This window comes from Platichthys flesus, chromosome 12, assembly GCF_949316205.1.
Source record: "Platichthys flesus chromosome 12, fPlaFle2.1, whole genome shotgun sequence".
NCBI classification, from domain to species: domain Eukaryota; kingdom Metazoa; phylum Chordata; class Actinopteri; order Pleuronectiformes; family Pleuronectidae; genus Platichthys; species Platichthys flesus.
Window position 1 is genome coordinate 5,970,283 of NC_084956.1, and position 24,424 is coordinate 5,994,706.

The window sequence follows — 24,424 nt, forward strand, 5'->3', positions numbered from 1 at the left end:
GTATTGTATATATAAAGAGTATTGCCATAATAGTGCTATTATCATAATAATAATAATAATAACTTTATTTGTATAGCACTTTTGAATACAAGTAACACTATGCTTTTCAACAAAGAGCATGAAACTCACAAACAATCAATGGAATAATACTAATAACAAAGATGTAAATACACTATAATATACAATACTAATAAACAAAGACCTCAACTACACCTCGGTGTGACAGTTTCAGCACAAACTGAAGCTCAATGAAAATGAGATTTGTGCAAAAGAATCGCTATTTAATTCAAGCCTAAATTTAAACTCTTGCCTCTTGCATTCATAAAACATACATCTAAATAGAATGGCCTGTATATATTTAAATACTTTATATTTACATTGGGAGAGGGTCCGATCTACGGAGGCGGCCATGTTTTTTTTACAGTAGTAATATATACGTCGTTGAGTTTTTATGACAACTGAAGGTTTCCTTGGGTTCTCTGTCATTTTGGGAGGTGAACGGGAGGTGAGGGGTACTCTGCTGCAACGTGCAACTTCACCTCTAGATGTCACTAAATTCTACACACGGCACCTTTAATGCACTGCTTTTATTTTATGAACTGAAAAATAAATTAAAAAATAAAACGACTACCGTGGCAGTGTTTTGCAGTAAATTCTAAAACAAAATACAGTAAAACATTCAAACACAAAGGACAAAGGCCTTTGTGCACATCACTTAATAGAATAGATAGGCATCTGCCATATTCAACAATTTCACATAGCTCTATGTGCACAATGTCTTGATTCTGCTGCCAAACATGTGTGCACAGAGAAACACTGAAGGTGGGAATCACATGAAAGAAGAGAATGGATGGATGGGGGTGGAGGTGGAGGTGGGGGAAGACAGGGGGGGAGGAGTGCGAGGGGGAGGCGTTCAGAGCTGCGTATCTGTGCAGGGAGCCAGGAAGGAGGAGAGGGAGAGAGACGAGCAGGACAAGATGAGGACCGCGGCGGCAGCAGCAGCAGCAGCGATGGACGGATCGACTTTGGGCTGGTGGAAGGCAGACAGCACCGGGGGAGACCGATGAGGCGAGAGAGAGAGGGCTCGGGAGTCGCGCTGCATCAGCCCAACATGGAGGCGTAGCGACCGTGGCTTGCGTTAGAGGAGACCATCTCATTGTAGCCGAGCAGCAGCATCAGCACCAGCATCATCATCCGTCCCTCCAGCCTGAGCCTGAGCGGAGAGGAGGAGGAGAGGGGAGCAGCCGAGATGGGCTCCCAGGTCGTGCAGACCCTGCGCCAGGGAGTCTGGGCATCTCTGACCGGGGGCTGGTACCACGAGCCGGACCAGAACAAATTCAACAACTCGTGCCACCTCTATCTGTGGATCTTCCTCCTGATGCTGCCCCTGTCTCTGCATCTGGTGAGTCTTCAAATCAGGGGGAACATGACGTCCGAGGCCGCGGAGGGGGTGTGAGGTGCGCACGGTGCGCGTAGGTGATGTTGTTTTGTCATGCGACGGTGTTTCTTCCTTCGGACGGACACGCAGCTCGCTGCTCCTCTCCCTGTGCCATCCCCCATTGTCTGCTTGCATCCTGAGGAGAAGACGGCGCTGTCGCAGTGTTTCTCTCTTCATGCAGTGTCGGAACGCATGGCTGCCCTTGGATGAGGCGGAGGAAACTGTGGCTCACTAACGTGTTCGTGTCACGGCCTTTGAAATGGGTGCAACACCGGCCACCACACTCCATGACACGATGGTCTGATCGTGGAGCTTCTACGTGGGATTTGTTAATACACACACGGGAATATGGAGGAAAAACTAATCTGTGCTTCAAAATAATATATCCACTCCTGGATTTGTATCTTCCTGCAGCCCTTTGAATAATACCTCTTATTTAAATCCTGTTTTGAGGGACATCTTCATTGACCTATGTGCACCCTGTGCTCACTGTGTCATGAAGTGACTGGGATAAAGGGAGGAGTTGCAGGTCAAACACATTCATCTTAAATGTGGCAACAACAGCTTTGTACATCCCTGAAAGTGGATGGACTCAATGGATGTGATCTGATAATGCCCACAGCTTTCAGAATGGGTGCTAAACTGGCTGCCAGCAGTGATGATATACACTGTGATATATTATGATGGAAGCTCCTAATTAGGAGCTTCTATCTGAGATTTGTCAGTTATTTTCCTTTGTAGATTACAGACATGGGGATAAAACGGGTTAGAAAAGCACTTCCGGCAACTTCAAACACGTCAGAGAGGCTGTCAATACATTACTGCAAATTTTAAAACCACAACAAATGAATCAATTTATACACCCAGTGATAGTTGGAAAGATTCGTGTTCATCTATACCTGCACCTTGCCTCCACAGCCTCTTGCCTTCCAGCCTTGTCTGTTGCGGTCTTTGACAAGAACCTCATACTTGTCCTTCTTCCGCTCAAAAGCCGTGTGATTCCCTTCAAGGTTTAATAATATAAATACTGTGTAAATAGTGCATGTACCAGCATGATGCAGATGCTCTGTCTTACATCTGCCTGTTCCTTGCTATGGGCCATCCCTCTCCTGGGGATCAATAAACTTCATTAATCCGCTAAGTAATCAAATTAGGTCTTGTGGTTCACAGAGCCTGTAATATACTCAAAGAAACAGCGTGGCTGTGTGAGTGAGAAAGCTTTGCCTTTTGCAGAATTTCACTGAGATACATTAGAGAAGAGACAGTTCCATCAGGAGCAGAGTGATGCAGCTCGAAGCAGTGAATCAAACAGACGTTGATTGGAATATAATAAAAGTCTTCTCCTCCTCCTCTCCTCTCCTCTCTCCTCGCTGCAGGCCCTGCCTCCCACCACCATGGCGCTGAGCATCTACTGCACCTCCATCACCGTCTTCTTCGTCCTCATCAAGTTGGCCAACTACCGGCTGCACCTGATGTTCGACGAGGGCGAGGCGGTGGTCCGCAGCAGCCTCTCCGACCTCAGCAAGGCCCAGGAGAAGAAGAGCAACGCCTCGGACTCCTGCTTGCCCGCCAGCATCAGGTGAACCCCCACACATGTAATCCTGAAACTCATGGAACAGTCTCAAGAAGCTCAATCTGTTGTCCTTGTCAAGACTAGAGATGACGTTTCATGTTTTTAAATATATTACAGAGAAATTCTGGATATATACCTACAACAAATTAGGATCAGCTCATTGATTCTTAAGCACCTCCCCTGCCAGTACAACATCTTGACCAGAGGGCTGAATAGAACTCAATTATTTGCATGAAATTGTACATTTAAGCCTGAGACCTCCTTTCAGAATAATGCCTCAAATACCAACTACAGTATAACCTGTACTTGACATCCTCTTATTATCATGGTAATGCCACGTTCTCCATTTGTATGACTCCTTTTATCAGTGCTCTCTGTCTTTGAGATCTGATTGCAAACTTAAACAGCTGTATCTTAGGAAACTGTCTCCTGCCACTTAATTTCAAAGTCAATGAGGAGGCTAATGAGGGGAGGTCAGTGTCGGCCACTCTGCTCTGACACACTAGAGCTGCACGGAGGCAAAAAAAACAACAAATTCCATTGCTGAAAAAGAAACTGTTTCTATTTATTACTCTTTATTATTTGAAGTGCTTGTGCGGAGATGAAACAGTGAGTCTAGACTGTTGTTTATTCATCCAAACATGAGCGATCGAGAATGGGTGCTCTTCCGTGGACTGCCCGTCATTCTGTCTCTTTCTCTCGTCTCTCGTCTTTTTCCAACAGGAAGAGCAGCACTGTTCCCGACAGTGTTGCCATGACAATGTTGGCTCGTAAGCGTACCAGTCCGGTGATCCAGGTGACGGTGAAACAGACAGAGACCGACCCTGGACTGATCGGTGTGGTGAGTGACAGACGCCCTAACCCTAACCCTAACCCTAACCCCTTTATGAACATACAGTACAGAAAACCTACTGATCTCATGTTAACCACGTGTTTGTGAATTCTCCTCCACGCAGGACTGTTCAAAGTCAGACGAGGTGAAGACTGTGGAAGGTGACAATGATCTTTCTCTCAGTTTGAATAAGATTCAGATGAGTAACCTGAATAATTGAGTAGATTGACATAACAAATGCAGATGCTTTCATAGAGGGATGTCATGACATGTGTCATGGATGCTTGATAAGTATGGACACAAACTTTGGCCTTCTCTGTCCCGAGGGGCTGGTTCCACAAAAAATACACTGACTGTGATTTTATATTTAACCAATAGTCAGCTTTCAGAGAGAAGAAGCGTTTACTGTACATTTACTGTACATAAGAATTTCACTGGAAAAATCTACAGAATGTGCAATACGCAAACTCACTGTGGCATAAAACCAGAGCACAGTGCAGATCTGGAGGGGAGTTAAGATGCTGTGGCTTCTTAATGTGGCTGGCTCAGTATTTCTGCTAATTGAGCACTCAGGCTCAGGTCAGTTTCCTCCGATAAATGAATCAGCGTATTTCCATCAGATTATTAACACTGTCTTTAACTTCTGAAGCATAAAACAAGTCTGTTGTTATGTTTTGTTTCACTTGCACTCGGGCCAGTCTAAGACTATAAACACAACAGAGCAGTCTAAAACATCTCTGTGAAACTGACCCCTGATCTGAACCCAGCTGAACATCTGTGGTAGATTTTGGACAGAGGTTTTAGACAGTGCTCTTTACCACCATCATAAGAGCAGTAACAGTGGGACTATATTTTTGAGGACTAGTGTTCAGCAAAAACAGCTTCAGACTTTTCCTGTTGAGATTATGAAATCAGTTTGACAGATTGGAGGATTTATGACCTGCAGAAATATGATGCAAATGAATAATGCATGAGGTAATTATTTTATCACTCTCTAAAAATATCCATGTACTGCTTAAAATGACAGTGACACTGATCAGTGAGAGGTAAATACAGGGTTTCATCCCATCCCAGTTCCTCTTCTTTACTGCACTGTTGTTGATGGACAACTTCCTTTTCTGTAAACACACCATCAATATATATAAATGCACGGAACAACAATAGCCAGTTCGTTTCACACAAGACCCTGACTACTTCCAGTAAATCTATGACCTAAATGCACAGGTGAACATTCAGAGCACAATCAGTTGATCAGAAAAGGGGATATGATCACTGTGGTGCATTTTGGTATCGGTTTTTATCTGCTACCGAAAAATACTGCAGTACAAAATATAGTGGGTTGGGTTGTCACTGACAAGACCTCTAGAATTTCATCAATAATCTTACACGTCTAAATCTGTTCATTTCAGAACAGGGTGAGAGTACGGCAGAGGGGATCCCAGTGGAGGCCGGACTGCATCCGAGCCCAGAGCCCTCTCCAGACGACCTCTCCAGCCCCAACCCCGACCAGGCCGCCCCACTGCTGCAGGCCCAGCAGAGGCCCTCTTCCAGGGCGGAGAGAGAAGACATGCGGCCTATATCTGCCAGCGGGACAATGGAGAAAATGGATGAGGAGTTGACTGAAAACGCAGCTGCGAAAGAAGGAGTGGACTTTCAGAGCACTTTGATGGAGAGCGACAGGGAGCGATCAGAAACAGAGCGAACAGCAGAAAAGGAGAAGGAGCAGGAGAGAATAGAGGAGAAGGAGCAGGAGAGAATAGAGGAGAAAGACGGTGAAGATAAAGACACCGCAGAGAGGGAAACAGCTGATGAAGGTCTGCCTCCCTCGAAGGGAAGTGAAGAAGAGAGCGAGGAGGAGAGCGATGGACAAAAAGAGCCCTCGGATGACAACAATAACTCACTGGACACTCCCAAGGACAGTCGGGAGGATTTCCTCGACGTCCCAGAAACTCCTGCACAGGTAGATTTTGAAGATGTAGAAGCTGATGTGTTGGTTAGATTTTAATTTGATGTTCACATGTGACTCCCACGCTTCCAAAAAATGGTGACTGTATCTGACGTAATGTGATTACTCTCCTAATCCGTGCTAAAACTCTCTGTCCCTCTCTCGCGTTGTCAGGATGAGCTACTGGAGGAGACGTACTGTTCTGATGAGATCGAGGTGGTGCTCGTGGACACCTCCGGCCCCGGGACTACGTCCACCCGCCTGGACGACAGCGACACAGTCAAGATCATCATCACCATGAGCTGTGACGCTCAGACTGCTGCTCAGCTGGAGGAGAGAGTCAAGCAGAGCATTCTGGAGAACGCACAGGTAAAAGGCAGTTTGGGTTTTCGCATAAAGTTCTAAATGAGGCACCTTTCACCAAGTTCCCATACATTTCTTCTTACTCAGGGTATATATAGGGTTATATACTGTCAATCAACCAATTGTGCAGTATTGGACAGCGTGTTGTTGCGTTTACTGGTTCGAAACCCGATTTGGCCGGAGCTGAATTGTCTGTGTTGATGTGAGTGTGAATGGTTGTCTATCTATCTATAAGTGGAATGGATAATATATGGATGGATTGTGAACTATTGAGAGTTGTATCATTCTATCAAATTGAAATCTTTAAAAGTCTTCTCCTAAATTCTATCAGATATTTTTTTGGTATCCTCATAAACTGTGTGATCTCTGTGGGATCGATTGATATCTGCTCAGCATGAGTGAGACTAGACTGATCCAGTGGCACCTCACTGAGGAGTTGGGACACTAAGGGACAGTGTTTGTCACATGTCTCTGTTTGTCCTCCAGGCTCAGAAGGATGCAGGAGAATGTCACATCAAGATCCCTGTCATCACCTTCGACTCCCCCGAGGAAGAGAAGCAGGAGGGGGACGAGGGAGAGGAAGCGACGGGCTCAGAGGACGACCCCACCCCGACACAGCAGCAGACGACGAGTCAAAGTGAAGAGTTCCACCTTTGCAAGGAGACAACCAGCTCTGAGTCGACCACGCTGGAATGTCCCGACCCAGACCAGGAGCACCTCAGCCTGCAGGTGACGACGGACAGCTTTCCGAGCCCGCAGCTGACAAACGATAACAGCTCGTCGGGTATCGATGTCCACTCCCACCGGGATGACACAGACCCTCTGGATGCTAACGTGGATTCACAAGGGTTCTTGCGTCTGCCGCCGGCTGCGGGCCGCTACGGGCCTGGTGGGAGGACTCACATTCGAGGGCTGAGCATGGACAGTGGGAAAGACGCCGTGCTGCTTTCAGACCGCTCACACAACACAGTATGTTGGCAGTTTACCTTCTTCTATTTCTGTACCTTTATTCTAGTTATCTCTGTCCATCTGTCCATGCATACATAAACACATTTGTGTCTCTATCAGACCACCATGACCAGTTCCAAGTCAGATCTGGAAGCTAAGGAGGGCCAGATTCCCAATGAGTCCAACTTCTTGGAGTTTGTGTCCCTGTTGGGGTCCCTCAGCACCCGAGGGTGCGGGGCCAGCTCACAGGAGGAGCAGGACGAGGCGCTGGAACACAAGCAGGAGGTGGAGGCTGCGATGGAAGGTGAATCACAGTGAGATGGTTTGTTCCTTTACCTCCAGCTCCTCTATCTACGTGTGTGAAAGGTGACCACCCACACAGGCGACAGGGAGCTGTCAGTCAAACACAGTCTGGACACAACCACTCAGTCATGACAAGAGGTCACATCAGGCCGCAGCAGTGGAAACAACTGGGTGGAGAATGGGTGTGTCAGGTTTGTAAAAGGTTAATGCAGATATTAAGACGAGTCCATGGACAAGTGGAACTTCGCCACTGGTCTGTGAACTGCAGCTGGGGGGCAATTACAGCTTGTAATGGCAGCTAGGCGGCTTGTAGACTTTCAATTGAAGATTGAATGAATAATCTCTGTTTACATCCTAAAAAAAACATTTCCAGTTGGTCTGCTTGCAGAGAATCTGAGTTCGAGCTCCAGACAAGATGATACGATAGCAGAGACCAGCACGAACAACAAATCGAAGAGGCCCAAACCCCCCACCAGCCTGGCTACTGACAAACACATCCCAATAGTCTCTCCTGACAGGTACTTGCAGAATTATACCAGTGAAAACGGCAGAATTATAGGACTTTTAAAAACCTTTCAGATTGGAACATGCAGCGTCACAGATCTCATCTGATTATGTTTTTCCTGTCTCCAGTCCACAGACAGACAGAGAGAAGGATCCAGACTATGACTCCCTGCCCTCACAAACATCTCAGTCAGAGAGCTCCATGCTGCAGGTCATCTGCAGACCAGAGGCCACCAACAAAGAGGACGCCTACACCTTCCACACGGTGCACAGTAAGCAGCAAAAGTAACAACATTACAACTTCCCCTTCGGTTCCCTGGAAATGTGATTTATTTCTGCAGGAGACAAACAAACCGAGATGAGTCACATGTCGTGAGAAAGAACAATGAGGTGCTGTAAATGAACCCAGTCATTGTGCTCGGCTCGTCTGATCATATTTTGATCTTTTGCACAAATACACAGTTTGAGGGGGAGGCAGTGCCAGCAGCTGATGCCGTCCCTTTTGAAACGGCTCAGAATGCGCGCAGATTAAAATACATTTTTCTGGAACGGCTCCAAGATGTTCAGCTGCTCAGCTGTTCAGTCATTGTTCCGTCTCCGCTGATGGTCTGTCGTGTTATATAAACCCCAACATGCAAGTGATGGCGCATAACTTAAACAAATAGGCGTTTTGTGTGTATGTGCTTGTTTCAGGAGACAGGCCCCGCAAGCTGTACGCAGAGAGAGCCCTCAACCTGCCGCTGGGAGCCGAGCTCATCACTGGCAACATGTGGTACAGATCTTTATTTCCCTTTCCTTTCCTCCCTGTCTTCATCTTCTCGACTCACTTCATCCTGTTACCTCTGTGTCTGTGTGTCTTCAGTGACCTGCTGTCCACGTCCTCCAACTCGGAGGGTCATGACGGCCTGGCGGGAGCTCACACCGACTGCCCCTTCCAGAGACGCATCATCCCTGCACACAGGCTGCGGCCACGGAGGACGCACCCTGAGATCTTCCAGGTGTTCTTCTACTCTCACTTTTTCTTCTCTTCTCTTTTCTGCAGACCAACAACATCCATTATTTACTGAGCGTGGTTTCTAAGGCAGCTGTACAGTATGTATATGCATGGTGTCCAAGGTTGTCCCACAAGCTGTTATTTAAAGGAGGCTTGTGGGATTTTGACAACGTCTAGTTCTGCAGAGCGATGCTTTCTTTATGGCTTGTTCTTCTCCCATGCATTCACACAAGGCCTCACATGATATCCACTTATCCAGATGAATCTGTGCTATTGTGCTAACTGTGCAGCAACGGGAATGAACAAGAACATTCAGAGATAATCCACAAGAGACCCGTAACGAAATAATTCAATAAGAGACTTAAAACTAAATGAATCAATTGGTAAAATAAAAAAGTATAGTTACATGACAACAAGAAGTGCCAGTTAACAGTCAGTAAATAGATCAAATAGATCAAACAGAAAGTCATATAGACGATCAACTAAGTGGTAAAGTGAATGAGTGTGTGTGTCCAGTTGTGATTCTCTTTAAATACGAGTGTTGGCTGCTGTTTGAAACTGTGTCTGTAAGATAAGAGCTGGATACAGACCAGCAGTGTTGGTATAACGTGGCTGGATCCGTTGTTAAAGCTGAACCAACAAAGAGTCGTGCTGAATCATTAATGCACCACTTCATACTGTGTGTGTGTGTGTGTGTGTGTGTGTGTTTGCACTTATAATGATTTAGACCGTGTTTTATTGCACTATTGCAGATTAGAAAAATAGATATGAAAATATACAGTTAAACATCAGACTCTTTTTTTTCTTTCCTCTATTAGTGGAGCCGAATTAATGCGGGTATGTGTGTGTGTATAACATATTTGTGCCTCTTTGTGTGTGTCTGTGTGTGTGTGTGTGTGTGTGCAGGAAGAGGACTCTTTGGATGAGTCATCAGAGACTTCCACTCAGGAGAAACCGACCAGGAAGATTTATTACAAACTGGAGCTGTTTCCTGGGAAGTGGATGAACATTTTATACGACAGACTCACACTGGTGGCCCTTTTGGACAGGTAACACACAAAACACACAAATCTCACCTCTGTCACCGCTTGTAAGGAAATTGTTAAGAAAAACTTTTTCTTTGTGAATTAATAAAAACAAAACCTCCTCATTATTTCACATTTTAAACCAGGCCAGGTCCTTGTTGTTAGTGTTTTGTATTCTCTTGTATCCAAAACAAACTTTTATGACCCACACTCACTGAGGTTTTATTTTCAATTTCAATTAAAAGCAGTTTAAAAAGTCTTCTGAACATTTTATTGCACCATCCACTCCATTGGTAGCACCTCAATTTGGGTGTGTGTTATTTCCCTATTGATCAATCTGTCTTTTTTCTTTTCAGTTTAATCACCTACAGAACAATAACTTCAATATCTAAATTCTTGTCTAGAAACCAGGATGTTCTAGAGAATCTCGTCGCCATCTTCATGGCCTTCCTGGTGTCCTTCCTCGGTTTCGTTCTTCTCAACGACGGCTGCTTCAAAGACTTCTGGGTCTTTCAGTTTTGCCTGGTCATCGCCAGCTGCCAGTATTCCTTACTGAAGGTAAATAGAAATAATGCGAAAGTCTCTACAGACAGGTACAGACAACGATGAATGGAAACACAACTGAAAGAGATGTGAGCTCGACTGTGACTGTGCCACTGTGACCTAATGAAGATGACAAGAGAAACTGACCTCAGACCTGCCAGGTTCTTAACTTTGGCTCTTTTGTTTTGCAGAGTGTTCAACCAGACGCAGCTTCACCAACACATGTGAGTTTATTAAACTTAGAAGAAATATCAATATTTCCATTCTGTCCTCTTTGGTGAGTTTCTGTTGTGACTCCTGTTATTCTTTACTGATGCATGATGTCATGTCAGAGTTCACTTGACCATATGAATTAGGTGTTTTGATTGATGAACCCAACAGTAGATCTGAGCTCTCTTCTTACTGTGAAAACATCTTCGATTTGAAGATGCATTCAACCTAATATTTCCCACATTTGTGTGAGTGTTTGTTGTCTCAAATGCCTGAGCTCGCAATCAGACGGACTGTCCTATCATCCTAATTTGTGTCTGTCCATTTGTGTGAATGTGTGTGTGTGTGTCTTCCCAGGGCCACAACCAGCTAGTGGCCTACAGCCGAGCGGCCTACTTCTGTATTTTCTGTGCTCTGATCTGGCTGCTGGAGCAGCTGCTGAGGAGGAAGGACCTGCCCGTGTCCAGCCTGTACGGGGTCACCATCGTGGTCCATGACGCACTGCGCTTCTTACGAGACCTGCTAGTGGGTAGGGAGGAAGACACCAGGCAGCCCTGCAGCTGCTGCTTCACCGCACCTCTCTTATTTGTCACTGTATATTATTCATTGTATTTATTACTTAGTGTCCTTTAAGGAGATGTCTTTTGTTTTATGCACTGAACAGGTTTTACCTACTGCTTCCCAATCACCTTCCTGGTCGGCCTCTTCCCTCAGATCAACACCTTCACCATCTACCTGCTGGAGCAGATCGACATGCATTTCTTTGGAGGGACAGGTTCGTAAAACTCTTTAGAATCTCTGTCCTGAATCCACATCCTGATTTTATTGTGTGCATACGTGGCTCTGGTTTGATGTGTGTGTGTAATCTGCGTCATATGATCCTGATTATGTGACTCCATCTTTCTTCAACTGAGCCTTGCCCATCTTCACGCCACAAAACATTTTAATGGACAAATCCCTGAAAATGTGAAAAATACAAAAAGGTTCTTAATTTGCCACAGTATCTTTATAAAAAAATCTTCCTGAGAAGTTATCAGCTCTAAAAGTGACTCTTCTCAGTGTCATCACCACAGCACATGTATCCGCTCTGTTTCCCATTGTGTAACAGGACTGCAGGTATTTTCATCCTCACTCTGATTTGTGTGTCTCAGCCGCTACGAGTCTCATCTCAGCGATCTACAGCATCCTGCGCAGCCTGGTCGCTCTGTCTCTGCTCTACGGCTTCTGCTTCGGAGCGCTAAAGGTAGAAATGAACAAACGCTACAGAAGAAGAAAGGAAACAAGAAAAGGCCCTTTTCCTCTTTTATTTGTTTTCAGCGCTCTGCAGTGAATCAGCGTTCATGTCCCTCGTCCTCCTGGTGAATAAAAGAGCTCTCACAGTTATAAATGGCGTGCAGTCAGGGATGTGTTATTGTTCATCCGACAAAAGAAGATTGTGGGAGAAGAAGCTTAGAAGATAGGGTCGTCTAAAAGAAGTAGTATTAAAATGTTAGCGTGTCTGTGTGTGTGTGTGTGTGTGTGTGTGTGTGTGTGTGTGTGTGGTTTACAGGAGCCTTGGGATGAGCAGCACACTCCAGCTCTGTTCTCTGCTTTCTGTGGCCTTTTGGTCGTCTTCTCCTATCACCTCAGCCGCCAGAGCAGCGACCCCTCCGTACTAATGTAAGTGTGTGTGTTTGTTTGTGTGCTTGTTTGTGTGTTGGTTTGTTTGTTTGTTTGTGTTTGCATGACCTTTCACTTCATCCTAGTCTTGCACCAAAGATTAGAGATGAATTCATCCTCATGAGCAAATGAAGGCAGATTCTTAATGTATTGACAATACTTTCTTACTCATTAATTCTTAAAATATAATGAGATTTTAAAAGTTTACATTTTAGATATAAGACAAGAAGCCAAATCAGTTTTTTCTTAAACCATGTGAAATGTTACTATTTATTACTATATATGCTAAATTCAACATGTTTTTCTTGGAAGGAAATAAGTTCATTAAAATATTCTAACTTTTTTGCTTTTTGTTGCTAAAGGTTCTTAACAAGTTATTTTTTTTCCATAGATAAGAATCTTATTTTTCTAATTGCAGATCTCTGATCAAGTCGAAGGTGATGCCCGCTCTGGTGGAGGTTGAGGAAGAGGAGGAGGAATCTACCGAGATCAAAGACCCGCTGCCGGAGAAGCTGCAGAACTCTATGGTAACTACGGATCAATATAAAGGGATCTAACCAGTATGTGTTTCATCAGGGAATGTGTCTGGGGTATAACCATATCTGCTCATGTTGCTTCACAGTAATTATCCCTGTACAATCTGAGCCTACACTCACACTGTGCACCTGAGCTGTTCAGAACTAAGCTGGTGTTTCCTGTCGATCAATGTGAACGATTACAGGGAATTATGCTTCGGAGGAAACCGGCCTCCCGCCGCCTCTTACAGTATTAATGTGTAATCTGAAACTGCTAACTCCTCTCAAGCTGCTGCGTCTTTCAAGGCTCAGATGGATTAAACAAAAAATAATCACACACCTAAATGAGTCAGACAAACAAAGTGAGTTTTCATTGAGGTTGGATGGTTAATGATCGCAGCTCTTCCTCCCTCGTGTGCCCTGCAGAAGGAGATCCTGCTGTCGGACGTGGTCGTGTGCTCCGTTGCCTACATCCTCACCTTCGCCATAACTGCCAGCACTGTGTTTCTGTCTCTCAAGGTGAGAGTATCTTCCGTCCTCTCTTTCTTTACGCTGCCTTTGACGTGTTACTCACACACCTTCTTGTGTCCAGCCCTTCGTGACCATCGTGCTTTACGCTCTGGCGGGGACGGTGGGCTTCGTCACCCACTACCTCATCCCCCAGCTGAGGAAGCATCATCCTTGGCTGTGGATCTCCCACCCGGTCCTCAAGACGAAGGAGTACCACCAGTTTGAGCCCAGAGGTCAGTGTGACCATAACTCCTGAACGTGTCCACACTGTTGGGTAACATATAAATTCCACTGCTGTGATCACATGTTCTTGTTTGTAGCACATTGACACAGGCGTGACCCTCTCATGAATCTTGTCATGTTGTTGAAGAAGTTGACATCTTCTTAGGTGTCTCATTTGGGATTAACTCTCCGGATGAAGTCCAGCCTCACATGGGCTCATTCAGATATTCTGGATCTGCCCTAAATTTCCCAGGGCCCCTCCACCGGGTTTTCTTGAAATCAGTTTTGCGGTTTATGCATAATCCTGCTAACAATTAAACAAAGCAACAAGACAGTAAAGGAATAACTACTCAAGTTAAAACGTAAACTAACCTATGTAGCGTCTTCCTTCTCTCTTGTGTTGCAGAGGATGCCGTGTTGATGTGGTTCGAGCGCCTGTACGTGGGGCTCCTGTGCTTTGAGAAGTACGTGGTGTACCCCGCCATCGTGCTGAGCGCCCTCACCAACGACTGCTTCGCCCTCAGTCACCGCAAGAAGCTGGGAATCCAGTGAGTGGACGCCTGCAGACACCAACACGCAGCATCATCATCTGTGTGTGTGTGTGTGTGTGTGTGGAGTACCAGCAGCTGAACCTGTCCTCTGATCTCTCACCTCCAGCTGTGACGTTCTCCTGACCACGGTGGCCGGACTCAAACTCCTGCGTTCGTCCTTCTGCGACCCCAGCTTCCAGTTCCTCACGCTGCTCTTCACGCTCGTCTTTTTCCACTTCGACTGTCCGCGCGCCTCCGAGAGCTTCCTGCTGGACTTCTTCTTCATGTCCATCGTTTTCCACAAGGTGAGAGAGAGAGACACTGTGGACACATGCAGAAAACTGGAGAATGAGATTTGTCAGGTCTGAGAAAATAACATCAGGGATGCATCAAGGTTTGAGCTCCAGCATTAGACTTAATAATAAAAAAACCTTGTAACAGCATAGATATGTGCTGTTTTAATGTATGTGATTTAAATGAATTTTGATTGTATTTGCTACTTACACACTTAATGGAATAAATAGACCTTATATGTCGTTATGCTAAATGTCTGCACAATTGGCTCCAGAGATTCTCCACACTTTGCCTTTTCCGATATGAAGAACGCAGCAGGAGGAAGTCTGTTGATATGATATGACCAAAATCTCTTTCCATCTTGTTTTCCTTCCACGTTGACGTCTTCGTCTTCAGCTTCTCTTCCTCATCTGTTCATCAACAAGCCCATTCGATGTTCCTGCTCTATTAACTCTGACATTATCCAGAGTTGTCACTCAGGGGCTGGAAGGAGAAACTCCATGGATCGCTTCCAGATAATTTCAGGAGGATATCTTGCATTCAGTGCACGTCTGAAAGCAGCTTAACAGAGACCAACATCACATGTTTCAGTCTTCCTGTAATAGTGACTGAGTATTTGTGTTTGTCTCCAGATGCGTGAGCTGCTGCTGAAGCTCCACTTCATCCTGGTGTACATCGCTCCCTGGCAGATCGCCTGGGGCAGCGCTTTCCATGCCTTCGCTCAGCCGTTTGCAGTGCCTCGTATCCTGATCTAATATGTGGGAGTGTGTGTGTGTGAGTGTGTGTGTGTGTCAGTACCTGCTTTTCTCTCCTTGACTGGCGTGTGTGTGTTCAGACTCCGCCATGCTGCTGCTGCAGACGCTGCTCACCACCATCTTCTACACCCCCCTGGCTCCCTTCCTGGGCAGCGCCATCTTCATTTCCTCATATCCTCGGCCAATCAAGTTCTGGGAGCGAAACTACAAGTAAGGCTGAAACAGAGAAGTTTGTCTAGACTGAAGAAAAACCTGCAGAACGCCTCGACCCGTCAACAAATCCTGTAAACAAAACTAAAACCAAGTTACCCATACAGCAACAAGTGTAGTTATTAGGCCGGTTAGATCTTTTATGTGATGCGAATATCACAGGTCAAAGTTCACCGAAGTCAAACCTCAAGTGAAGCAAGTAAGTGAAAGTGAACGGCTACTTAAATTTGGTTATTACCTCCTCACCAAACAGATGGATTTAAAAATAGGCTTGTTGGTGGATGTTTGTCATCAGAATCAATATTTAACAACTATTGACTTGTGAATTTGAAACTTGTTGTTTATCCACTGTTTGAGCTGAGTTAGGTGGATACGCAGAAACACACAACTCTCTCTCTTTCTATCTGTCTCTCTCTCTCTCTCTCTCTCTCTCTCTCTCTCTCTCTCTCTCTCTCTCTCTCTCTCTCTCTCTCCTCTCCCTAACCCCTCGGTTCCCTCTGTTCCCTCTTACTTATTGATGTGAGACACTGTGTGCACTTCAGTCCAAAAATACTTCAGTCTGCAGCTGTGTCGTGCAGACTCCAGTGATTTTATTTAGACCATGTTGCTATTTCAACTAATCTAATTAAATTATTAGATTGAAAGCACTGTGGTGCAGAAAAGCAGATGTTTTATTCAGGTTCTTCATATTAAAATATTTGCTGATCCCTGTGTGGCCGTTCAAACACGACCAGTGTGATCTGTTAAAACCATCTGAGGGCTCTGAACAAGATGCACCATGACATATTGAAAAGGACTTGTTCTTTATCAGTGGTTTCCTTGCAGATGCAGGAGAGTTTCATTGGACTTTTGGGGCCAAAGGGCAAAAGGGACCTGGGGACATTGCAATGAAGCCAGTTTGGGCAGGTGTCATTTGAAAGCAGCTTTTCATTTGACCCAAAGCTGATTTTACAGCCTTTTTTTTTAACCTCAAATGAGAAAGACTCAAACACATGGTAACTTTTGACTTCTTCACAGGCTCAACAGTCTGAATGTTTCTTTGTTTCCCATTTCTTGCAGCACAAAGCGTATCGACAACTCCAACAGCAGACTAGTGTCCCAAGTGGATAAAGAGACAGGTTTGTTCCTTCTTGAAACCACAGGTTGCTCTTTTTTTTGTCAGTATTGTGAATTAATCCATGTTTTTAGCACAAAAGGTTAAAATGAACTAATTTGTCCTCATCCTCGTCACCTGTCCATCTGTCTGACCGTTCACTCCCCCCCCCCCCCCCCGTCACTCTCCTGCAGGCTGCGATGACAACAACCTGAACTCCATATTTTATGAGTATCTGACTCGCTCGCTGCAGGAGTCACTCTGCGGTGACCTCATGTTGGGCCGATGGGGCAACTACAGCGCCGGAGACTGTTTCATTCTGGCGTCCGACTACCTCAACGCCCTGGTCCACCTGATCGAGATCGGCAACGGCTTGGTCACTTTCCAGCTGAGGGGTCTGGAGTTCAGAGGTACAGTTTGATCACACTTCCTGCATCTTCCATTTCCCCCCTCACTCTATGAAATGACGACAAAATAAACTCGATCACCTCCTCCTCTTTCCATCCCAGGTACCTACTGCCAGCAGCGGGAGGTGGAGGCCATCACGGAGGGCGTGGAGGAGGACGACGCGTGCTGCTGCTGCGAGCCGGGCCACCTGCCTCACATGCTGTCGTGTAACGCTGCCTTCAACCTGCGCTGGCTGGCCTGGGAGGTGATGGCCACCAAGTACCTGCTGGAGGGTTACAGCATCAGCGAGAACAACGCCGCCACCATGCTGCAGGTGTACGACCTCCGAAAGCTGCTCATCACCTACTACCTGAAGGTACCTCAAACAGAAACACCACACAGGAGAGCACGGGAACAAAACTACATGTACATCTTTACAAACAGTCTATGATTCCAAGTTGGACACAGCTCCTAGATTTGATTCGAGAAATTCTGTACAAGAGCTATAAATTACTTTTTTTTTAGTTGTCGATCAGTTCTCCAGTTTCACCTTAAATATCCCAAAAACCACTGGATGGGGCTCATCATCAAATTTGAGACATTCATGGTCCCCAGATGATGAAAACCAAATGACGCCTGACAAACAGTGATACCCAGATAACTCTAGCGCCACCAGCAGGTTCAAATGTTCAGCTTCTGGTGTTATGTCCTGAAAATACAGAAGTGCCATACGACATATACTCCTCACAGAGCTGCTACCGACGTGTTTTCAAACCGCACTGTCCTTGTTTTGATCGGCTGTGTTTAGTGTTAAAGCTCAGATTTTATCACTGGCGTCGGGAGAACCTTGTGCAGCTTTAATTATGCATCAGCTCCAGACGTATCCAGTTTCCCTCTCTCCAGTGCCACTTGTCTGAACACACTCTTAAATACTCGCCTCCCAAAAGGTTAAAGAGCTTCATTGGCAGATAAACAAATACCGTTTGCATTAATCATAATTAGAAATGGCAGCTTTCCACTAGTGAATCCAGACGCAGACTCTTAAACTGCAGCTGCATTTTACATTTATCTGATGTTCCCTCCTCCTCCTCCTCCTCCTCCTCCTCCTCTCAGAGTATCATCTACTACCTGGTCCAATCCCCCAAACTCTCCACGTGGCTGAAGGACGCCAGCATCCAGGAGGCGCTGCAGTCCTACACCAAGTGGCACCACATAGAGCGGGACCCTCAGGTCTTCAGCGTGAAGATCGATGAAGACTACGTGCACTGCCTGCAGGGGGTGACGCGCGCCAGCTTCTGCAACGTCTACCTGGAGTGGATCCAGTACTGTGCCGGGAAGATGGAGACGGTACGGGACTTCTTCACGCTCATCAAAATGACCCAATAAGCAGAATCTCCTCTTATATTCACGTTTCTCTTGTGTCTCTGTGTTTGTGTCCAGCCGGTGGACTGCGATGAAGACTCTCCTCTGGTGACGCTGTCCTACGCTCTCTCCGTCCTGGGGAGGAGATCCCTCGGCACCGCATCACACAACATGTCCAACAGGTAGAGACACACACATCGTGGATCAATAGATCACTATTGATCATCCTCTGAACTGAGCTGTGAGGGAAGATCTCACAACAACACTCCAAAGACATTTTGAACTAGAGAGTCACTCAGTAGAGACCTTACCTTCGACAGTCCCCTTAAATTACAACAAGCCTGATAGCTATGTGTTAATGAATATGAGCAAAGAGACACTGGGATAGTTTCAGGTGAATGGTAAAAATTGCATGTTTTGAATTTCTTGTATTTCCAGCAATTTTTTGTAGGTTCTGTTTTTTTAATTTATATATTAAGCGTATTGTGCAACAAACATGTTTTTAATGGTTCTTTCAATCGAAGACTTCTGTTGGAAAATCCTCCATGAGACAAATTATGAATTTTCGAGCTCCAGGGATTCACGGATTAATAAAAAAGGAAAAATATAACACAGAGCATTTGCAGTTAATTCACTTGTAAAAAATATATATAAATGTAAAAGAAACAGGAGTGAGTTCAGCCGAAATACAGAAGATACTTTAGTGCAGTTAGATATATGCACCAGAAGGGGGCGTGGACATCTCAATCTTTAAACACTCATAACATAAAGTCAGATACCATCACTGCACTTTAATCGCTTCCTGCCTTTGTGGTTAATGTTACAAAAAAGAAAACGGTATAGTTTCATAACATCTCTCTCTCTCTCTCCTTCTCTCTCCTTCTCTCTCTCTCTCTCCCTCTCCTTTCATCTCAAAGTCTGGAGTCCTTCCTGTACGGGTTCAATACCCTGTTTAAAGGCGACTTCCGCATCGCCACCAAGGACGAGTGGGTTTTCGCCGACCTTGACCTCCTGCAGAAGGTGGTGGCTCCCGCCGTCAGAATGAGCCTCAAACTGCATCAGGTAAAGTTCACTGTGGTTTCTTGAAGGGCTCCTTATTCTGCTCTATAGTCTTGTAATATTTAAAGTTATTATTAGATCTTTATTGTCCCTCTTCCGCCTTCAGGATCACTTCACCTGCCTGGAGGAGACCGAGGAGGTGTCCATCTTGTACGAAGCCATCACGAACTACCGCAGCAGCCTGGTCATCTGCCACGAGAGCGACCCGGCCTGGCGCAAGGCGGTGCTGTCCAGCCGCGACACGCTGCTCACGCTGAGGCACATGATCGATGACGGCACGGACGAGTACAAGATCATCATGCTGTACAAACGCCACCTCAGCTTCAAGGTCATCAAGGTAAAAGGGCGGAGGTCGGCGGGGAGGAAGCGGAGAGGTTCCAGGCTGTGAGGTCTGTTTAGTCAGATTAAATGGGTTGTCACAAGGAGGGAAGACCAGACATGAGGTTTAACTACAAATACGTTTGTTTTTTAACTCAATACTTTAAAGTATAGACATCAAGCAACAACCAGTGGCCTCCACAGACAGAGTCCTCACAGGGTGCACATAGAACCTGATAAACCTCCTGTCTATTGATACCTGGACAACTTGGTTTTGATCTTCATCACAATCACTCTTCTTCTTCCTGTGTGTTTGAGTCCTAATGCAAACTTTTTACACTGTTCATCAACGGAACTAACGCTTGTGTTTAGAAGTGGGCACAGTTTTTATCATTAATAAATCAAACCCGAATAATCAGTCAACCCTGAACACACTCCTGAAGTCAAGTTCAGATGCTTTCTGAAGCCGAGCACATGGTGAAGTGCTGTTCAGCACCAAGGTATTCATCACCTCCTATAATTTCCGATTCAGTGGCTTTCACAGAATTGTGATTTTCATGCTGCATCATAAGCTGTAGCAGAAAACATGTCCTTGAAAAAGAGAGTCTCTTAGCGTTTCCTCTCGTACGAGCATCTGAATGATCTCATCTGTTCTTCTCTCTGCAGATCAATAAGGAGTGTGTGCGCGGTCTGTGGGCGGGTCAGCAGCAGGAGCTGGTGTTTCTGCGGAACCGGAACCCGGAACGCGGCAGCATCCAGAACTCGAAGCAGGCGCTGAGGAACATGGTCAACTCGTCCTGCGACCAGCCGCTGGGATATCCCATGTAGGCTCCAGTCACAGATATTGGAAGAGTGTGGTTCCCCGTCCCTCTCCTTGTGTCTGACGTATATCTTTATATTTCTTCAGGTATGTGTCACCACTGACGACATCGTACGCAGGAACCCACCGCACGCTCCGCAGCATCGGAGGAGGGGCGTTGAGCCTGGATGCCATTCGGTCCTGGCTCTGCTCTAAATGGTTACGGTCAGTTTTTACTTCCTGCTAAAAATCTGTCATTTTATAAACTAGACTAAACATTCGTCATATGCTAAATATAGAAAAACCAAAAAACCAACACTCTCTCATGTTTAAAAAAAACAATCTGGTTCAGTCTGCTGGGTAAAAAGATGGAGAGTAACCGAAAGGTCATGAGTTCAGTTCCCAGAATGCTTGGGTAAGAGTTTGATTTATTTAGAGCGCACTCTTAAAGTAAAACACTCACATGCTCCTTAGAATCACACGAGCCTCAGTTTCAGCTCAGGGTTGTTTCCACATTGACCGTGTTTTTCTTGTGTCTCTCAAATGAAGCCGGGAACAGACAGAAATGAGAAATGATTTCAGGGACTGAGTGAAAATGTTAACGTGGCTTCATAAGAAATCCTCTAGATTTATTTGCAGTTAAGGGATTAAATAAAAAAAGGATTACTGGAATGGTGAGAATCTATTTAATCCATATGTTTCTAAAGCTTTGGTCTAAACCAGAATAATCAATTTGTATTATCTCTGTGAGGGAGGTTACTGTATGTTTTCATTGCTTAGATTTGTCTGTCAGTTAGGGTTAGCAGCATTACACCAACATCTCCTGGATGGATTTCCATGAAACTTGGTGGAAGGATGTGTTATGGGTGAGGGGAGAAGACATTTAATTTTGGTATGGATCCAGGAATTCTTTACTTGCGAGATGTGGTTGTTTTTCCACATGTTTGTCAATATCCAAAGACACACTACCGAGATCTTTGGGGGGGAAATCATTTAAGATTTACTGGGACTGTTGGGCCTTGGTGGAGTTATGTGCTCCTCTGAGCGATCTTCTAGTTCTCTATCAGATAACTGCTCAAAAGGAAAGGATAAGTCAAGCTGATGAAACAACCTTTCTGTTTTCTGAGCCGTCTTTCCTGGTATTCTGTGTAAATCACCCTGGACGAGGTTCAACCCGCGGCGCAGAGCTCCGGCTGCCTCTTGAGTGAGTGCTTCTCTGTGGACTCACACACACATCGACCTGGGGGAAGGTGGTGCTGCTGAGAGACGTCTCGGCCTAGTTAATGTAGTTTTAAACACATATACAAGGGCGGCAGGACTGGGGCGTGGGAACGTGGCCAGATCCTTCCACTCTCCACCGCTGCAGACTTCCTCCCTTTTGTTTTTCACTCCCTCCGTTACACATTACACCATCACTTATTGTATAGGCTCTGCATTAACCTCTGCAGGTGCGCTAATGTGTGTTTGTGACGGTGTGGCCCCCACTTAAGCTTCTTAGCTGCTGAGTTTTTCTTGCCGATTAGATTAGATGGTTAATCCTGTTTCGTCGGCCTTCAGTTAAAGGTGTCGCCTTAATTTCACTAAGTAGCCAAGGAGCCAAGGAGACAAGGAGACAAGGAGCCAAGGAGCAGAGCGCCCCCCCCTCAGCTGGGGCACATTTAGCTAATTTCGGAGGAAGAGTGCTCATGTGTGTGTCACATATGCTCCTGAAGTTACGCAACATCTCTCTCCCTCAATGTCTGTGTGTGTGTGTGCTTGTGTGTGTGTGTGTGTGTGTGTGTGTGTGTGCGTGTTTGTGTGTGGTTAACCAGCTGGAATTCTCAAAGCCTGCTCTATTTTTCATGGCCCTTTGCCAGTTTGTGTCCCTAGCACTGATGTGGAGATGAATAAATAAATCAGAGCTCTGTGTGTGTCTGTGTGTGTGTTTGTGTTTGTGTTCTGCAGGGTGCGTAAGGACAACCTGACCAGCTGCAACAGCGGCGTGAACATGGAGGATGTGGACTGCGGCGCCGGCGGCTCTTCCTCGCTGAGCCAAAACCGCCCCTCCTCCGTCACATCCAACAGCCTGAGCCTCTACCAGCACCGAGCCAGGACGACACACAGCCACAGACACCACAACACAGGTACACGCGTGTGCAACCATTAGGTTGACATAGGGTTAACTGGCATTTGACAACTTTTATATTCAATTAAAGAGCGAGATAATGTTGTATCTATTTTTTATGATAATCCATGAAATAAAGAACTAAAACCACCATAAATGCTTTTTAATTTGAGATGATTAATCGATGATCAAAACATTTGCTAATTATTTTTTATCAACATGTTTCAGCTCTGATTTGACTCTGTATTATTGTGTTTGTGTTTGTGTGTGTGTGTGTGTGTGTTTGTGTGTGTGTGTCTGCAGCCAGGAGGGAGTACCGCAGTCGGTCAGTTCAGCCTCAGAGTCAACGTCCCCCCGTCACTAGCCAATCAGGGCCCATCCTGGACTCAGGCTCCACCCACGGGCTCGTCCAGCGTCTGTCCAACAGTCAGCTGTCCTTCAACACGTCCATAGCCTCTATATTCTCCCAGGTAGACACACACACACACACACACACACACACACACACACACACACACACACAGACTCACACACATACACACACAATGTTAAGTTTAATGTGTCTTTACCTGGGAGAATAAATCCATACGATGACCTCTCTCTCCGATCAGGTCCCTCGTCTCTCGGGAGCGGGGGGGATCAGCTCGCAGCTCCAGGCGGCGCAGCATCAGCAGCGCTCCAGCCAGGTATGAACTTCTCACTCTGACGGCTGACACACAACATATCTGACAACTAAGACCGAGGGAACTGCTGTCCGTCATGATTTTAAACAACAATCATCCAGGAATCATTTTCACAGCTGATAGCAAACACAAACCATCATCTCACAGAATTGTCTATTCTCCCCCCAGGTCTCCTCGTCTTCGTCCACCCTCAGCCTGCTGTTTGGGAAGCAGAGTTTCTCCAGCGGCCTGGTGATCTCCGGACTTTCTGCTGCTGAAGGCGGCAACACCACTGACACGCAGTCCTCGTCCAGCGTCAACATCGCCCTGGGGCCCTCGCACAGGTCCAGCAGCCGGGCCACGCAGGTAGGAACCAGCCTCTTCACACCACGTCCCTCCTCACAGAGAGTGGTCCTCCCATTTAAACACTGAACAGAACGCTGTACACTGTCTTTGCCTGGTCCCCTCGCTGCAGCTAATTAGATCAGTGGGTGTTTATATGCAGCATCTTTTCTCATACCTGGTTTTGTTGACTCCCTGACCTTTCTGTGTCCCATCTGTAAACATGGATGGTGCTGGGTTTATGACCAACATTGCAGCCAGCCACCAGGGGGCGTTCCTAATGTTTTTGCTTCACTTTTGGAAGTTGTCATATCATCCAGTTTTGTAGACAGTTTCTGCGTTCATCCATTTTGCATCACACGTCTTATTATATGTTTTGGGAATGCAAAAAAATATAATTAAATTTATTATTTAATTTCAAAAAAGTTATTTCTCCTCTCTCTCTCTTTCCCTCTCTCTCTCAGTGGACGTCAGAACAATACGAGAGTATAGACTTGAGCTTTTCCAACGCCGCCGTCCCAGTGAAAGAGGGCACGCAGTCAGGTGACCGAGGCTGCGGCCAGGGATTGGACGAGACCCAGGAAGATTCTGCATCTGCCTCGACAGCTCCGGAGGCAACGGATCAATAGACTGTCTGACGGAGAGAGAAAGAGAACACACACACAAACACACACACACACACACACGAGTGCCCAAACTTGTGCTCATATGCAGAGAGGACTGTATTAGAAGTTACACACACAAACACACACACATACAGAGGATTGTATTAGAGAGCACCCATGCACACAAACCTGCCTCCTCTCCTGTCCTCAGCATGTGGTTCTCACCCTGTTGTCTGAATGTAAACAAGTCTGAAAACATGATCTTGGCTCCTGTTGCTGAATTAAAGACATTTTTAAATGATGCCGCCTCTTTCTACCTC

General features: G+C 45.9%; 1 protein-coding gene across 1 annotated transcript; it reads left to right on the top strand.

Moving 5' to 3' along the window:
* The first annotated feature begins 910 nt into the window (after positions 1 to 910).
* pcnx2 (pecanex 2) lies at positions 911 to 24,405 on the top strand. Its single transcript, XM_062401538.1, has 40 exons — positions 911 to 1,402; positions 2,815 to 3,017; positions 3,735 to 3,852; positions 3,968 to 4,004; positions 5,253 to 5,803; positions 5,963 to 6,157; positions 6,638 to 7,120; positions 7,220 to 7,403; positions 7,791 to 7,920; positions 8,036 to 8,178; positions 8,600 to 8,678; positions 8,769 to 8,904; positions 9,807 to 9,949; positions 10,330 to 10,483; positions 10,660 to 10,692; positions 11,036 to 11,207; positions 11,343 to 11,453; positions 11,830 to 11,921; positions 12,228 to 12,337; positions 12,756 to 12,864; positions 13,279 to 13,371; positions 13,445 to 13,595; positions 13,991 to 14,132; positions 14,242 to 14,419; positions 15,041 to 15,149; positions 15,244 to 15,373; positions 16,433 to 16,491; positions 16,661 to 16,876; positions 16,976 to 17,229; positions 17,967 to 18,200; positions 18,294 to 18,397; positions 19,133 to 19,277; positions 19,381 to 19,611; positions 20,259 to 20,416; positions 20,500 to 20,616; positions 22,336 to 22,514; positions 22,799 to 22,965; positions 23,107 to 23,181; positions 23,347 to 23,523; positions 23,964 to 24,405. The coding sequence occupies exons 1-40, from the start codon at positions 1,250 to 1,252 to the stop codon at positions 24,126 to 24,128; spliced, it is 6,420 nt and encodes a 2,139-aa protein (XP_062257522.1). The 5' UTR covers positions 911 to 1,249; the 3' UTR covers positions 24,129 to 24,405.
* The last annotated feature ends 19 nt before the right edge of the window (positions 24,406 to 24,424 follow it).

Bases quoted from the DNA above. Each gene is read 5' to 3' on its own strand.
- pcnx2 (XM_062401538.1), top strand. From the start codon at position 1,250: ATGGGCTCCCAGGTCGTGCAGACCCTGCGCCAGGGAGTCTGGGCATCT. The intron at 14,133-14,241 runs GTGAGTGGACGC...TCTCACCTCCAG, and splicing joins CGCAAGAAGCTGGGAATCCA to CTGTGACGTTCTCCTGACCA. The intron at 20,417-20,499 runs GTAGGCTCCAGT...ATATTTCTTCAG, and splicing joins CAGCCGCTGGGATATCCCAT to GTATGTGTCACCACTGACGA.